This window comes from Acanthisitta chloris, unplaced genomic scaffold (assembly GCF_000695815.1).
Source record: "Acanthisitta chloris isolate BGI_N310 unplaced genomic scaffold, ASM69581v1 scaffold13139, whole genome shotgun sequence".
In the NCBI taxonomy this organism is placed as follows: domain Eukaryota; kingdom Metazoa; phylum Chordata; class Aves; order Passeriformes; family Acanthisittidae; genus Acanthisitta; species Acanthisitta chloris.
In genome coordinates this window covers 21,638-40,034 of record NW_008691284.1, presented here as the reverse complement: position 1 = coordinate 40,034, position 18,397 = coordinate 21,638, and the positions used below count along the sequence as shown (strand labels likewise).

Here is an 18,397-nt window from a genome sequence, read left to right as displayed (position 1 = left end):
CAGTGCAGGCAAATGTGGGATCAGAGGGCAGTGAGGCAGATTCAGCACCCACATCCCTAGGTCACAGAGGACTTCAGAGCTGAAAGGCTTCTGCTATAGTGACAACTCTCTTTTCACCTGAAATTAGGTGAAAGAGAAATATCTGCTGCTCTTAGCAAGGAAGGAACTACTTCTTGTCAAGTGGTGGCTTTCAAATGTTTTTTCTCTCATGTGAAATAGTTCCAGGCAGGGCTGAAGCTATGTTGACACAGTGACTCCGCTGACAGGTACTGCAGCACTGTGTGGTGTTGGGGAAATGAGTCACATTCTCAAGTAGCAATACATTTTCTTTTGGTAGGGTTTACCTTCTATTCCCCTTTGAGGAAAACGCGTATTGTCCTTGTTATAACTTTGGCTATTTTTTAAGTTTGATGAGGGATGAGTGGTTCTTACACTTGTACTGACCATTCTGATTATGAGCCCTAGCCGGTTAGGTACAAAACTTCAGTGGCTTGATGGTATGTTCTCTATATGTTGCCCATTAAGCGCTTTAAACAAATAACCTATCTATTGTTAATACAGATTTTATTTTCATGGCTTTTCGCAGTGAAACTATTTCTCTATGCTTTGAAAACTGAACTTTTTTTCAGCTTGTATTTGGTAAAATGTGTTAACTGAATGGACAAAATGTATTTCTGTTAGTTTAATTTCTGTGTCTGTCCTCAGATCTTCATAGCAATTGTAAGGAACACACAACCTGCATTAGAGCACAAATTTATACAAACATTCCTACATTTGTGTTGAAATATAATTACGTAATTTTTACTATTCTATTCATTCCAAGACTGTTCAGATGGACAAAACGGCACAAGTAATGCAGAGTACAGTTTAGAAAAATTAAGTTAATTGGTGACTTTTCTTACTTTATCATTCAGATAATATAAAAAAAAGTATTTATGCATTTTTAAGCAATAGTTAATAACCACTATACAAATTAAACTCCAACTGAATAGCAACTAGGATTCTGAACAATGTATTTGAACTGGAACAAGACTGTTAAGTGCTATAGAAATTAGCAAATGAATGGATGGATTAAGGGGGGAAAAAAGCCTCATTTCCTGTTTTGTAATTTGCAGATATTGTTCCTTCTAATTAGGGTAAAGCAAAAGGAAGAGGCTAATCTGTTTCTGCATGTGCAGGAGAGGACTCTCTAAACATGACAGAATTATTGAAATGTTGAAACATCCAGACAAGAAAAAAATAATCTTTCAAGTCTGACATTCAGAAGTCATGGAAAACATTTGAATATTTAATATAGCATGAAGAAATGTGTGGTTTTCTTGCATAATCTTATTTTGTGTGTGCAAAGTGCTCTTCCTCTGCTGTACTTTTTTGAAATTATCATTTATTTATTTACTTTGCTTCTGTGCATTTTAGATAAGTATAAAGCATTGACTTCCCCATTCATCTTCATCACTTGTGATCTCTCTTTTAATCAAACCATTTTCCATGTGGTTGAACTTTGTTCAGTGATACAAGGTGATACTATGGTGATAAGATGTGCTTTGCCCCAGAAATACTAGCAGAAATGCTATCTTCTTGGTGCTCTTGTGCCAGTGTGATGCCAGTCTTGTATTTTTTTCTGAAGTGCCTTATATGGCTTAACCTCAGTAGTTATGGATAGGAGAATCAATTTGTTGTAGTAAGAGGTCAGTAGCTAGGGTTTTTTCAATTGTCTTTTACAGCACTACTAAGGTTTGGCAACTGCAACCCCAGACAAAAATTGCTAAAATCACAAAAACATCTGTTGGCAGATAACTCCCTATTTATGCTTCGCTTCCATGGTTTCACACTGTTACTTTTCTGTAGGTTACAACTATGGGTAAATCATTGTTAAAAATCACAGTGCCTCTCAATCAGTAAGGAAGACTATTTTCAATTAATACATTACTTTGAAATTTAACAACTGAACTGTGATAGAGAGATATGTTGAATAAGCAGTTTTGTTAGCATCACCTTATATGTGGTGTAACCAAGGCACAGAGACGAACTAATCAGCAAACATAACAAATCTTATGTCTCTTACAAGTTTATCTCCTGGCTTATCCCCTTGAATGTACTGCATTGTGTTTAATAAAAGGCTAGGAAACTTGGACTAAATAATCAGATAATTATCAAATCTTCAGTTGTGGAGAGGAAAATCTTAGAAATAATTTCCAACATTTTAATGTATTGTTTATTTTAGGCTGTGTTGCCACATGAAGCTAAGATAATACAGACACTTTGGGCTAAATATCACTTAAAATATCCTTTTAAAATTGCATCCAGATGTTTAAAAGAAAAATCTTTTTAGTGTGTTCAGAAAGCCTGAGAAATGTTACATTTTCAGTAAAATCAGTGTTCAATCAGAAATCTTGGATTATATGTAAAAAAAGCAGTATTATCATTATCAAATGTTATTTTTATTATTAATACTACTTTAAATTACACTAAAATGCTTTCTTAATGCAGTATATTTTTCTGGTAAATACCTTTGGCTATAAGTGAGTGGGTGGAAAAAACATACTATAGAACAAATGTACCTTATTTATGTACAAATTGTTTCACAGCTAGATATTATCAAACATGAAATTAACTTTATTATTCCATCTGTCTTTTCTCTTCCAGTAGATCTAGTTAATCTCTTTATCAACGTCCTCCAAATCTAAACTTAGGTGTCTTTTGATGTTCTACAGCTTAATCAAGCAATTTTACATTCTTACAATGTAGATTTTACCTCAACCTTTATATAAAACTAATTTTTGTAGTCTATTTCTGGCTAACTGCACAAAGCATAATGACCTTTGAAACACACTAATAGTGTGTCCTATAATATACTTTATAACATATGCTCTCCTTTCGTGTTCTGGTTAGATAACAAAGCAAACATTTTGATCATGAAAACTGGCCCTGTAAGAGGAATAAGTCTCTTCTTTCTCTTTAAAAGTTTTACTTCTCTGAATTGCTGCTTGTGGCACTGCATTTTAGTTTGGAGGATTCTGCTACTCTGGAGCTGTATTAAATACAATTTTATACAGAATAGTTATCAGGGATTTTTGTCATTAGTCTTTTATTGAGAGTTTCTCCAAAGAAACATAGCACAATTTCTCAAAGACTATGATCATTTTATGATTCAAAAAACAAAGGCTCGTTCCAAGAGTTGGAAGACTTAATTCTGTAATAACTTTGTGTGACACACTTGGAAAATGTTACTTCATTTCTTGCTATTATCTCATTTTTCCCTTCAGGACAATTGTATAATGTATATAAATAAGAAACTGGTGCTACAATAACATCTTATGATTTTTGTTCCTACTCCACAGTGCAGCCAACACAACATAAATTTTTTATTGAATATTCTAATTAATCCGGCTCCAGATCAGTTACAATTATTATGTGGCAATACTTTATGTTAAAGACTTGCTATCAGATACTTTTCTCAGTATTTTTAAAAAAAAAATTAATATTTTTGCTTTTAATAGTTTAGATTTTCCTTACACATTGTAATGCCTTAATATTTGTGCCCTGCAAATTCTTATTGATCTTTGTCATCACCTTGACAGGACGAACTCTGCTGGAAAAGCTCTTCAGCCAGCAGGAAAATGCGCCAAAAGAAGAAGCAGAAAAACTGTGTTCTCGCATTATTGCCATGGGTCTTTTGCTTCCATTCACTGACTGCTTTAGAGAGCCATGTAGTCAGAGTGCCCAGCAAAGCACTCCCACGTTTGATGTAAGTACTGAAAAAGTTATTTTTTTTGCCTGTTTTGCCAAGCAGAACATGATTTACTAATGGTTTACCCTTCTTGAGAGAATTCTGTTAGTTCTTTAAATAAAAATTGCCCTTAGGAGAGTGACCATCTATTTTTCTGAGCTTAGGTATGTATACTTTTGTGAGCATAACAAGGTTCTCTCATAACTTGATTTCTTAACTTTTTAACTCATATCTTAGTCTGCAATGCTGTTCTTCATCTGCTGTTTTCATTAAGTCGTCTATCTTTGAATCAAAGCACTCTGTAGGACTACCAAAATATACCAAAAATAGAAATTAAAGGAAAAAAAAATCCAGCACTGTACAAAATTTTGCAGAACATCAACAGGATATCTATGCTAGATAATATTTTTCCCTCTGAAATTACTTTTGATACAAAATAGTGCAGGTATTAGTGCAAATTTGCTGGAATTCCAGCTACAGCATTATCTGTGCCTTTGGGCTATCTGGCCAGGTGTTTTTACTGGTGCTGTTAACCATCACAAACCTGTGGTGTAGACATCACTTAACATACTTTTCCTTACTCTTTGGTAATTAATTCAACACTAGGATATCTTTGTCGTATGATACTTTACAACCCATCACATTTTACAGTGAACTTATTGCTATGATCTTTGCCATTAAATTTTATCTTTGACACTTTGTACCGGTTTATGTGACTGCAGATAATCAAGGGTTTTCTCTTCACTAATTCAAATATTAACTAATCTACTTAATACCCTATTGGGATAGTTAAGATCATCCCTATTCTACACATTAGCTCGGTTGGAAATAGTAAATAAATGATTGGCATAGATCTAAGAGACAATGAATCATCTTCTTAACCCTTTAAATTGTTTTCACCTTTTCTGAGGAATAGTATAACACAACTAGTGAAGGGAAAATGGCTAGAATATTTTTTTTCCTGATGAATATTTAAAGAAGCTTTCCTAGATAGCCTGACTTATCTGTGAAATCATTCCATGGTGCATTTAACAATATTAAAACTTTTTTTTTGAGAAGAAATGTTTATAATGTTTTTAACTGTTTTTGGAAACTATAAAACTGAGGTTACTCAGGCAACTTAAAATCACTCAGCATTTGAAAATGCTTATCATTAAATATACTCAATAAAGTCACTGGAAAAGACAAGTTTCTTATTTTTCAGGTTGTTAAAGAGAGTCTGGCAATGTTTTCAGTTCTGCTTTTACCATATATTCAGCCAGTCTCCTTTAGAGTACTGAATGTGTTATTCTTAAAAAAGTTTCTCCTCACTTATAAACAGATGTATTTCATCAAATTCAAACTTTATAAAGAAGTGGAAATTGCTCTTTTGTTAACTGATATACCATGCTTTGTCTGAGTAACAATTATTTGAGCTATCTCTTGTTGCACATATCCAACAGGATGGACATAATAGTAGCCTAGTGCCTTGAGAACTGTGTGTCAAAGTCAGCAATTTAAGATGTTGCTGACTTAGCAACTATGGTCTATGAGTAAGCAAAAAAATGTCACAGCCTCTGTGACTATTTCTGTGTATAAATCCCCTGAATAGATCGTGCTCCTGTTAAATAATGTCAGAAGAGGTGTAGTCCTGTATATGGAACTAGTAGTATGCACTACTTCAAAGGAGCACACATCTGTTTTGAAAACTAGGATCTCAGTAAGTGAATTCCATGTGATGCAGAGGTGAGACCTGCTGCTATTGAGTTTCAGAATTTTCAGAAGTTTCTGCTTCAGCCTTGGTGACCACAGTATAGAATCCTTTCTTTTCTCCTTTTGCAACTGATTTCATGTATCTCTGAGCTTTAACTTACTAGTTTTCTAAATGTTGAATAAAATCCATGATTCCCTCTTGTTTAAGTATGGTCCCACAGAGTTTGTTTTTTGAGGATGTCAGGTAATGATTTAAGAGAATAATTCAGTAAGTTTTGTTCACTCTATGGTCTATTGTTCATGGCTTGAGATGAATACAGTCAAATTATTTTACAGTACTATTCTCTCACTCTGATCTCCTTTTCTGGATGCCCTTCAGTGAATTTAATTTAACATGGCTAATGCTGAACTCTCTGCTGTCTTGAAATTTTTGCAATGGCACATTCTGATTCTATTCTCATCTTCTTTATCACTCATGCTGAGTGATCACCTCTAGTTCTCCCTGTCTTAGAAATGTGTATCCAAATCTTGTGTCTATTTTCTCAGTAATGCATGAGATCTATGGTTGGGTTTTTTTCTCCCAGGATATTCCAGGCTTCAATGTGAGCCATTAAGTAATGGTATATGCCCTCTTTTACATTTCTTATTGGATCCTATTTATTTTTCTTCCACACTGAATGCAATAAAACAGTACATTAGAAGTAAGGACAACTCTCACAACTTAGCTTCTTTGGCTGGTATGATACTGGCTCCTGGAAGTCAGTTTAAATTAAATTCATAGCACTTGTGTTTCTGGTATAGGCTATGCTTTGTGGATGTGTTACTTACTCCTTTCTTACTATATGGCAAACATGAAAGATCCACAAATGCCAAATGAAAGCACAAATCTTCAGAGCACTAGCAGCTGTTACCACATTTATGCTGAGAATGGCGTCCAGTTTCCAGAGACTTATAAATTAGTCAGATTTTTTGATAGATTTTAGTGATGATTGGAGATGGCATGTTCATGAAGTATCTCTGACCTTTTTGTCAAATATCAGCTTATAGCCCAAAGGACAGAAATGTTAGAACTCCTTTAAGAACTTATGAGAAAGCTTGCATGTTCAATTTTAGCCCATTCTATCAATTATTTCTTTTGAAACAGATGATGGCAGATGCCTAGAATAGAAGATTAGTCTGAAAAACAAAAGCTGAACAAAGCTTTAAAAGGTACATAAATAGACAAGATTGGTGGTTTTAAGATGCTTACTGTTGAGAAGCAGTGGAACCTTTTGCTATAGCTCTTCCTACCTACTCTTATAATTTAAAAGAGTATCTTAAAGAGTAAGTAGCTGTTCAGTGGCAGGCTCCCTGTCTAGAAATATGCTGCCCTTATTGCCAGGTTCCAGTCTCCTGGAGAGGCTGCTAATTATAGGCTGATGGGTAAGAAGTTATGATATATATGAGGCAATCTTTGCTTTTTCATTATTCTGCTGGTATTTTATAAAAGGAAACCAGATGTTTTTAATACATAAATAAATAAAATCATGCAAGTAAATGGGAAACTTCTAGAAAGATAAATTAGCAAAAGTCTACTACATGCTCTCTGAAAAATTGCTTGCCTTTTGAACAGCTATTGCCGGCTTGCCTTTTGAATTTTTCCCCTTTTAGCAGCTGTGAGTTGTTCAAGAGGGTTTCTAAAGATTCAAATTAAAATAAAATATCCTCTGACTGAATGATATGTGGGAAATTAGTGCTTTTAAATTGTACAGTCCTTAAGGTTCGTAAAGACCTCTAAATTCAGCAAGTGAACCATTAACCCAGCACCACCGTGTTCACTACTGAACCATATCCCAAAGTGCCACATCCACACATCTTTCAAACATTTCCTGGGATAGTGGTTCCACTTCCCTGGGATGCCTGTTCCAATGCTTGACCACTCAGTCAGTGAAGAATTTTTTTCCCAGTATCCAATCTAAACCTCCTTGGTGCAGCTCTTGTCCTGTGACTTGTTGGCTGTGAGAAAAGATCCACCTACTTCACTACAGATAGTGCAGCTGTAGTCCTAAGTTTTTTAGCATATGACCTCATATGTTATTCTATCAAAGCAAAATGAACATGAGATTGAATTTACTAAATGGGGCATCATTTGGCAATAACGTAACCACAGGCAAGTGGCAACAGTTGGAAGATCACAGTTTTTAACAAGTAGAGATCCCGTCTCCTGCTTAGCTCCTCTGTTAATGATGTATCACAGAAACTATAAAATGGCTGTCTTCAGAGAACCATCAGTAATGTGTATAAATTATACACATTTGCATTAGAATTTAAACTGCTCACACACAAGTGAAAAAGCTGCCATTTTCCTATCAGTGCAAGGCAACTTTATTTAGCATCTCTGTGTTAAGAAATGTTGACTGTTCTTGGTGTTTGCATTTTATTCAGTAGTTGCAATTACTACATGTTGTGGATGCATATTCCCTAATTATGAGTTCCCATTTCAGAGTTTCCAGTTCACACTGCACAGTCTTAAGTTATGAGCAGTTTTTTCTTTCATAGCAAATTTCTATTTTTTTTTCTGACAAACTTTCCAAGCAACCTTGTGTGTTGTTTCTGAGCATTAGGTTTAAAACACTCAAATTCTCAGTGAAAACTTAATTATTTTGTGATGGGGCTCTCTGCTGTCATTTGGTAAGTGCTTTTGAGAAGAAAACTAAGCATAGCTTTGTATCAGTACTATACTCCTTGTTTGAAGAACTTTATTGCACAATGAAGAGTCAAAAAATGTACTTTTTTTCAAGTGCCACTAACCAGCAATATCTTATTCCACATGTTTCTGGCATGTACACTAAACTTTCATCTTTCTTTGGTTCTGGTTTCATTTTGACTGGGCTAGCTCTCTTTACATCTATTTCAGTGCTTTTATTTAATGCTGTTAAATACTATGTTGAGTATCACTCTTAGTTCCTTCTTGATTTATCAACTGTTCCAGCATATTCTATAATGAAAGAGCTAAATGGACATCTTCAGGATGGTGTCTATCTTTATTGTGCTGTGATGTGATTTTATACATAGTCCTGTTTGACTGTTTGGCACTGCCCCTTGTGTGATTTGTAGTTATGATGCCTGACTCTGCTGTCATCTGTTTCTGAAATAATCCCCCAGGAAGCAGAGAAACAGACAGCATGAATGGGAAATGTTATAAAAATGTCTGTTTTCCTATTATCTCCTGGCCACCTGTGGTGATGCAAATGCTTTTTAAGGAAATAAAGACAGTGCTTTATTTCTGCTGAGTAGTAGCAGATGGGAATTTGCAGGTCAGATGGAAAAGAAATTAGTGATAAGAAGGCTTTGCTTAATTTTAACTTATTTGTACTGTTTATGCCAGTGTGAAAAAGTTTGGTAGTTAAACAGATTGCAGCCAGACTCCGTGCGTATATGTCAGACAGCCAAAATACCAGTGATCGGTTTCCAAACAGCAACTTTCCCAAGTACTGAAATCAGCTAGGAGAACTTTTCTTCCAAACTGCAGCACTAAGCTGGCAACAATGCAGCATGTCTTCAAACATGCTTGGGAATAAAAAGTGTGAGACTGAATGTAGACCCATTTTAGGAAATTTGTCATAGCAGTGTATTGAAGGTCAATAGCATATAAGACGTGAAAAGTAAACAAGTGAAAATTGTGGACAAAAGCAGAGGAAACAGATTGTTAATCTGCTGTCTTTATCTTTGTTTGTAATGTAGGTTACCATGGCAGTTCATTTTTGGCTAAATCAAAGCCCCCGTGTCTCCTCTTCCATTCTCCAATCACACTTTGTGACACTTTATCTTTTGTGGTGAGCAACTCTGAATATTCCTGAGCATAGTAAAACTAAAACAATTGATAACTGGGCTGAAGTATTGGTCTTATGCTGTTTCCCTGCTTCCTTTTTTATTTTTTTAAATGAATTGCATATTTATTTCATAGTTGTTACCTCTGGTCCTGCAGTCTTCTATCCTTTCTCCTTCTTACTTTCTCTTTCTCCTATCCGCTTACTCGTGGTGATGCTACTCTACACACTTTCAACTGAGATATTTTATATGTAGGATGTTACTTGGTTTTCATGTTTCTTTTTGCAGAGAACATTGCTTACCTGCTTCTTATTCTGAAGGACTGCTTCAAGAGGCATATACTGGATGTTAAGTTTATATCATCCGTTTAAAGAGTTCAGAATCATTGTGCATAATGTGAAAGCAGTGGTCAGCCTCCCACCTCAAGAGATCTTTATATTTTATGACTTTCTGTACATCAGTTCACTTTAAGAAGTCATAAAACAATGTCTGTTTTCTAGCTTGGAATACAGAGTACAGCGAGGGTTGAATTTGTGTACATTGCATGTCTGTCTTTCCAAGAGAGTTTTTACAGTAGCAATAACTGTCAAATCAAATAGAGGTAAAAGGAATTTTCTAAGGAAGCAGCATTATTTGGACAATTCAAATTTGTCAAAATCCAAACTTATCGCAGAACTGTGTCAGTGTAAAAGGAAACAACTCCTGATGGAGAAGCTTCTTGTCTCAGCTTACCTCTTCTGTAGAGTCAATGAGAAAGGACAAACTGTCAGGTCATCTAAGTAACATCTGATAACCTAGTGGTCTTTGGATGGGGCCTTCCAATTGGGAGTTCAAATTGAATGTATAATGAGGTTAGATCTTGATGTTCTTCTATTTTATGGAAGTTTAGCCACTGTTCCCTCTTTCAAGGAAAGTGTGTTGCAAACTCACCAGTTCAACTCATTCAGCTATGATAAATGTAGAAGTTATTGGGGAATAGGAAGACCAAGATAATAACTCTGGAAAAAAATCGATGCGGAAATCTGAAATTTAGTTTCCTGGGTTTTTTTCCCCATGAGAGCCCCAAATGAAGAGCTAGTGGCTCTGTTTGCCTCTCATATTACTAGGATATAGTGTTGAATTCTGAGCAAAGGATGATGGGATCAAACAAGTTTGTTTTCTTTTATTGAGGAGGTTAAAGTCATTTTATGGAGAAAAAAAGGCTTTATAATTTTTGGCACTTGAAGTGTTTTTAAATTAGTTGTTGAGGAACATCAGTTTTCTGAAAAGAAAAAAAAATTCCCAAGTGAAAGGCATGAAATTCAGTTCATGAGGACACAGTGCTTCTTCAGCTATACATTACAGTATTATGAAGTATTCGCTTTTTTTTCAACCTTGGAAGGCACCCGTGCTCACTAGTACAGCCAAAGGTAGTACAAGTCAAGCCATGTTTAGTCACTGCTCTGGTTCTGTGTTCTGTCAGTGACAAGACAGAGCTTTGTTACTGAACCTCTCCTGAAAAAGTAAACCACTTTCCTCATTCTTGATAGTATTGATTTCTTTATTTTAAAAGCCGCTTAAAATAAAGCAGTCTCCTGCTGATAAGAGTATTTTGAGGTAGCCTGGTTCTAGTTTCTCAAACTAAACACTTGCTTCTCCAATTAACTATTTGTAAGCAGTGTGGAACAGGCAGTTAGCCTTCTTTCATTTCAGAGGCTGTATACTTAGTATACTACAATGATTAAACTTCCCGAATGAAAAGAAGAATTGCTTTCAAGCACGTGAAGCAGTCTAAATAACAAGCAGTTTTATACAAACATGGAACAAGCTCTTTGGATCTCTTAGCCTGGAAAACACCTCTGAGACATGCAGTCCCTGCTTATCTCAAGTAGCCTAAAATACAATTCCTCTATGAGTTTGTTGAGTTCCATCCTAAATGCAATTATACTTTTTATTCTCCCCACTCCTCAGCCTCTTTCCATCAAAAGACTGTCATCCAGACTGGTTTGATGAGTAGGAACCTTCTTATGACTACCACTCTGTGTTTACTTCTGGCCCATTTATATCTGCCTATGACCATGCCAACCCTTCTGTCCTCCACTTTTCAGGAAAACTTTGAAAGTTTGGGGTTCTAGTGAAAAATTTTGCAACTATACTCTTTTAAAATAAATGCCCTACAAACTAGAGCCTGATTGCATCACAGCTCAACACAGGAGCCATCAGACAAGTTACTATCAATGCACTCTCATGTAAGAAAGCTAATGTACTTTGTCTATTGATGTGCTGAGATGAAGATCAGAGGCGACTTCCAATGTCAGTGTGCTGCTGTACTGCCTCACCTTTCCCATTTGAGTGTGCTTTTGCTTTTTTCCCTTGAGAATTGTCAAAATTCTGGTCAGATTTTTTTCTCACTTTATTCTCACATTGCTAATTCATGCTATTGCAGCCATTTGGGGCAAAGGTGTATACACGTATTGCTATTTCAACTTCATCTCTTGTACCTCTTTTAAGCATTTCTCAAAATGGCTGTATTTGTTCTTTGAACTGGAAGCAGATAAACAGTTGATTAGGAACTGAAGCAACGTTGAACACAAGGTTATATTACCTATATATCTCCAGGAACAATGTAGCATACATTTAAGGTTGTATATTATGTTCCTACAGTGGGGAATATACTAATTTGTAATTCAGTCTGTGGCCCAGGGAACAAACCCAGTCTCTCTGTGAAAAATGTGTGGTCTCTTTTCTGAAGATTCCAGGTCCACTAGAATGACTTCTGGTATTCTCTGCAGGACTAGCTCATGGCACTAGTTTTGGGTTCACCAGCCTCTTTCTACATGCATTTGCTAGAGGCCCTTTCTTTGAGTAGCTTGCAGTGCTAGTTTCCATCTTTAAAGATCCGTTGGAAAATGTATGTTCAGCTTGAGCAATGAAGGAATGTATTTAATATTTAATCTATTATGTACTTGAAGTGTAACACTGTGGTACCAGAGAATGGGAAGTTGTTACAAAAGCCATTCTTTGTGCATACTGAGAACTGCCTGAGAAGAGAGTGAGTTAAAACTACAGACCTGACTCTCTGTGATTCAAAATGCTAGCATCTATAAGTGGTAAAATGTATATTGATTAGGTACCATCAGATCCTGCAGGCAGTTTGCCTCGCCCATGTACAAATGCTCTGCAGTTTTAAGAACCAGCGGAAAGTGCTGTGTAAGGATGTGTGGAAATGAGAACTCTTCTTGACATCATGTTTAGTACACTGGACTCAGGCAGCTTTAAGTGTCTGCCCAGAAACGAGTCTGAATAAATAAAGCTGGGATCATTCATTACAAGGATATGTATATATATAATTTTTTCCTTCAAAAGAGATGTTTTAAACATTAAATAGTGGATTCTGAGCAAGATGAAGTAGAAATTCCAGATGTATTCAAAGCTTGATCACGGTAAGTGTATTTACAATGATATTTAGTAAAAATTGCCTCTGAAATGAAAATATGTAAGGCAAAAAAGTTGAGTGTGGAAATCTAGGTTCATGGATGTTTGTATTACAATTGTTAATGATAAAAGCAAATCTTTTTCTTTTACTTTTTAAAAATTTTGATTATTTTGTTTCTTTTGCTTCAGCATCATAGACTTGTCTGCATATATCTTTCTTCAAACTGTTCTAATAATCATGCATATTTATGGCATTATCAGATTTGGGAAAGGAGAAATGAGATGGGTTATTGTATTAACTGACAAGGAGCTAAAGACAAAACATAAAGAGGATTAGATTTTGCACCATAGTTTGAGTGAGTAGGAATTACGACATTCAAATGATTCGTCTCTTTTGAAGGGCATGAAAGTAGAGACAGGGTTAATCTTTTCCCTTTTTAAGTGTAATTTATGGACTATCAGCATGAAGTCCAGAGCTTCAGACTACCTTTCTGTCATGAGGGTTCTTCATATTTCAAATTATGTTTGTAAGCTTGCAAGTAATCTGAAAGCAGTTGTTAAATACCTTGTTCATTTGTTGAAAATAGACACACTTTCATTTTAGTGCAAGTCCCTTCAAGGCATTTTTGCAAGTCTCCATTTACATCTATAAATAGGAGTCTATTCCATCGTCCTTCTCTGTGTTGAATAGTGAATGAAAAAAAATCCACTCCAAATACAATACAAACACAAAATACTATCTTTTATACTCACAAGGTTCCATGCTGGGTTAGGAGTCGGTTCTGGGGTTGTGTGATGTCTTAATTTATAACTGCTCATAGTTTATATGCCATAAATTCTATCAGTAAGAACATGGGTATTTCATATTTTATTACCTTCATAATGTATCCCATATGTACAATAATTCTGAGATATCTATTTAAATAGATCTTAATTCATGTAGACTAATCATACTACAAAGATGTGTTGTAAAATAATTGTACCACAACTTTCAAGAATTGACATGGTGAAATGTCATGTCCAGGAACTGTTTAACTGTTTGTGTTCCTCACTCATGTTATGTCAATATACTTTACAGTCTGCTGGTTTTTGTTTTATTGCCCTATAACCTGACATTTAATCCAATTGAAAGTCAGCTGTGTTTAACCAGTTAACTCTCTGCAGAGCATATTCTTCCCCATGTTCCCTGCACTGTGTAAGGTAGTAGAGTGGACAAGAAAAAAATTGTCCCGGTTTGCCTCAATGACTTTTTGGAATCTTATTTTCCTCTGTGTTTTTGAGATTTACATGGTGCAGAAACATGCAAAATAGCAAAATCGAACACCTCTTTTTTTCTTTACACAGTATGTACAGGTATGACTCTCCCTCCTTTTTTTTTTACTCGAACAGCACTGGAAATTGGGCAGAAACCCAGAAATACACATCCTCTAAAAACTGGAATTAAACAAAGGGAAAGAACTAACTTACTCAAAGAACTGCATTAATCAAGCCTGCTTGAATGCAGTAGCATGGTAATGGGAAAAGAAATGTTTTTTCAAGGAATATAGAGTTCACAGCTATGTAAAGAACCTGATGTTATTTTGTATTAAGCTTTTTATCCATTTAGTTTCTGCTTAATCTAAGGTCTATGTATGTGTCTGGATATTTGCCATATTTTTCATGCTGGGAAGATCTAATGAACTTCCTTTGACTCTGACCAAGGCACCCTCTGTAAACTGAATATTTTTACTTTATAACCAACACTTCTCTGTTTTAAGTAAGTTGCTCTCAATAGAACATTATCACTCTTATCACAACTTATTTTTAGGGAAGTAGAAACTTAGTCACATAGAATAGTGATTATTCAAAAAAAAAAAGGTGTTATTTTGTTTGCCCTAGTTTTCATCAGACAGTCTGTATGGCTCCTACTTTTAATTGTAGAATCAAATTCAGAGCTATTGAGTCTTAAGGATATAATCTGCCTTGATATAGGGATGGATATCATGTTACTTGTGTTCAGAACAAAAGACTAAATATTATGAACTTGTCTTTCTATATGAACTTCTCAATGTTATTTTTTTTATTATCATAGCAAGACCAGCTTTATACTTGGGCTGCAGTTAGCCAACCCACACATTCATCGGATTACATTGAAGGAAGCTTTCCAAGGAGAATTCCATCTGCGTGGCCCCCACCCAAACCTCCAGATGAAGAACAAAGACCCAAAACTTCGGAAGAAGGTATAGTTATTGGACACAGGCAAGATAAAAGTATAGCACAAGGGGAGCTGCTGTCTTTTAGAATCCAAGATATAAACATAGTATCTTAACTTTTTGCAAATACCTGCTTTTCAAGATCTTGGACTATCATCAGAAATAGTGTTAGCCAATGTGAATCTAATAAAAAATATTCAGCAAAGATTATTGGTTAACAGCCAAGATGGGTAACTGCCATTGACTGACTAATAGATTTTACCAGGTATTATCGCTTTTGTTCTTTTCCAGTGTACATACCTTCAGAGCCATGAAGTATGGGTTCTTTTCTCTTCTTAAAAATACGGAAACCTTGAGGAGCCCACTGGTGGTATAATGAAAGTTATTAGAGTGGTGAAAGATGCTCCTTTGTAGATGCAGTCTGATGCTTACAGAGGGGTAGGGAAAAGTGTAGTGTATCTGAAAAAATAAATTGAGGTCTTGGTTTACAAAGTCAGTTTATCTTAAAATTTGAGAGGTTCTGCTTCCAGCCAATTTTCTGAAATTTTCTTCATACTCATTAAGAGCTTCATTTAAACTCAGAATTAAAATAAAATCAACAAAAAATAAAATCTTAGTGCTGACAAAGAAATTTAGAAGAGAAATTCAAACCTGTTTTCTGTTAGGAGTGTTGATGCATAAATACCACAGGTTCTTGGAGGTTTTGTTTACCATTAGTTCGACAGCTCACAACACTTTTAGACTACATTCATTCCCATGCCCTCTATGAAGAGTCACTGGGTATTCTCAAATTTTGCATTTCCTACCTCTTTTTTTTTCTTTCCTTAGATTAGAAGAATTAAGTCATTATTTTAACAGATCTCGTTATAGGAAGTAGGCTTATGGTGGGCTTAATTTCAGATTTGCCTCTCTTTGGGTATTCTCTACCACTTCCTCTGGAACATGAGCAGTGTGTTCCTTGCAAGGACACCATTTATCATGACATCACTTCACTTATACTGCTATAACTTATTTCAGTGTTCACAAGTAATGCCAACAAAAACCTCAGTACTTCTACGTTATTCTATTTATGCTGTGACTTCTACCAAAGCAGTTCTACTGGAGGTTAAGGAAACATTTCTGCTTCCATCTCCATGTTGCAATTCAGTGTGGAAGGTGGCAGTACTGGATTGTTGAGCTAGTCCAGTTTTTAACTAATGATCTACGGGTTTTGTGTTGTATTCAATGAAAATGCTGCCATATGTTGTAGTAGAATTCAATGCCATGTACTCTGAGTTGTGTTTCTCCACTTGGCAACTTAGCTAACAGATGTGTGATCAGAGTGTTTGTGAACATACTCAGCAGTGGAAAAACAAAAGGGTGAATCTTTTGTCATTTTGTTTTGAAGTTTTAGCCCAGCAGAGGCTGGTGCAAGTTAACAACAGTTTTGTGCTCTAAAATCTAGAAGAACATTGATTACATAAAATATTTTGAAATGTAAAGATGCACTTGGAAGTGTATTCATACCAAAAATATAATATTAATAGTTTTTAAATGTATCCATTTTATACATGGTTTGTTTCCATCCTGTGTTATTGAATATTATACCTATTACATGCATGTAATGTTGACAGGACTTACCTGTTCCTTATGAGCCACTGACCACTCAAAAATGCAAAAAAGAAAATTAAGAAAATAGAATTGAAAACAAAGTAGAAAAATGAGTATAAGGAGTAATTCTAAATGGAACAGAAATACTTCTTAAAATTTTTTTATTAAAATTTTGGCATGATTTTGCAGTGTAGGCATGGGGGGAAAAGGAAAAATTCATTTTTTTCTGAATACAACTCAGGTAGATAAATAATTTAACTTTTTTTTTCTTTTGATTATTCACATGCTTGTCATGTGGAAGAACCTGGAGGTGAGTGGTATTTCATGTGAAACCTGAGGATGAACACCTTCCCCAAGATTTGTGACAAAATTATTTTTTGTATATGTACCTTTGAAACATTCTTTTTAAAGGCTGAAATTGTGTGCAGAGTAGCTGTATTTTGGATGATGTATAATTATTGCTGTCTGGATTAGACAGATATAATATTAGCATTAGGACCTGGTTCATAAACAAAAACATGCATTTTACACAAAATTATTTATTGAGAGAGGAATATAGAAGGATCTTTTTATAGAGAGAGTATTTTTATTTTACATGTTAGCATGTGGACAATAGCAGGCCTACACATTTGAAAAAAGGCAAAATTAAAGTTTGAAAGGTCTTAAGTAATCTTTCCTAAATTAGCCAAGTAGTTAATCATCTGTTTAGTATAGCATGTACTAAGTAGTTTTGCTGTGTGCTCTGTGTCATGTGGAGCATTGTTGGGTGTGAGGAAAGGGCTATTAGAGTGGTATGGAGGGTTTTTCGGGAGGGGGGTTATCAGGTTGATTGCTGGGGTTTTGTTTTGCCTTTTTTTTTATTTAGGTTGTTCTACTTGGGGTGTGGTTTTTTTTGGGTGGGGTTTTTTTTCAGTTGGTTATTTATTAAAAAACTTTAGTTTGGAAATACCTTATATGAATTTGGGTTCAAGTGAGCAGAATCTTCTGTCAAAATCATTTTCCAGTTCTGGATTTGGAACAAAATGAGGACATGTTTTGGAAAAAATGAGTCAACATCACCAATAAGATAAAGGTGTATTCCACTGATTTTCTATCTGAATACCCAAAATCTGTTCCTGTGACTTATGGTATTTGAGTCAAATTGTTAAATATTGAGAAATAGATAGGAGCAGTCTGTTCCTGTTTTTTAAAGAAATCTTGAGTAAGAGAGGGAGTTTGAGCTAATTTGCATAATAGAAAACAGTAAGTGGTATGTACATGTCTTGTCTAGTACTAGAAAATTAGCAAACCTCTTCTGAGCAAAGGTCAAATCAATCTTAAAATTTCTCTCAAACATAGAAATCTAAGATATAAATGATTAGTTGTTTCCTGTTAATGGCAGCCTATCCAGCTACAAATAGTTATGCATTGTTATTATTATGCCTTGCAGCATAACTGACACTGGCAATGAAATTTCTCCCTTGTAGTTCTCACTTCCCAACAGCTGGGACTGTCAGAAAGCTGTTAGGAGGCCAAATGTCTAAATATTACAAATCCTGGTGTTCTGGATCACAGTTCCTTCATCTTTCTGCAAATGCTCAAGAGATTTCCCTGTTGAATAGTGTAATCCTTAAAAGACAGAAGAAGGATATGATGCATATAGGTGGAAGTAAAATATGTCTATTCTTACTGTATACAAAATTAGGCTATGATCAGTAAAGAAGCATCATTAGTAGTAGCTCCTAATCTGGTTAGAGATCTTTCTACTGTGTAGCTCCTGTGGAGTTCAGTTGGTTTGTTCCAAGTTTTTTTCCTCATTATTTCGTATCAGGTAAGGATACTGAGGCACAGTGAGGTTCTTTAAGGTCAGAGAAGTAACCTGCTTTCAAAATAAGAACGTAAAACTATATTTGGCATGTCTTAAGTTTTGCTGCACTTTTTGAGATCTGCATCACTATCTCTGTCTTTGTAGAGATTTCAAATTTGAATG

At 35.2% G+C, this 18,397-nt stretch overlaps 1 protein-coding gene across 1 annotated transcript in view; it reads left to right on the top strand.

Annotated features, from left to right (window-relative positions):
* FMN2 (formin 2) overlaps positions 1-18,397 on the top strand; it is a gene marked incomplete at its 3' end in the record, with an annotated part of 50,551 nt that overhangs the window by 15,171 nt on the left and 16,983 nt on the right. The window contains exons 2-3 of the mRNA XM_009082180.1: positions 3,582-3,748; positions 14,718-14,865. Of these exons, the coding sequence (XP_009080428.1) occupies positions 3,582-3,748; positions 14,718-14,865 (315 nt within the window). The remainder of the gene's footprint in view (positions 1-3,581; positions 3,749-14,717; positions 14,866-18,397) is intronic.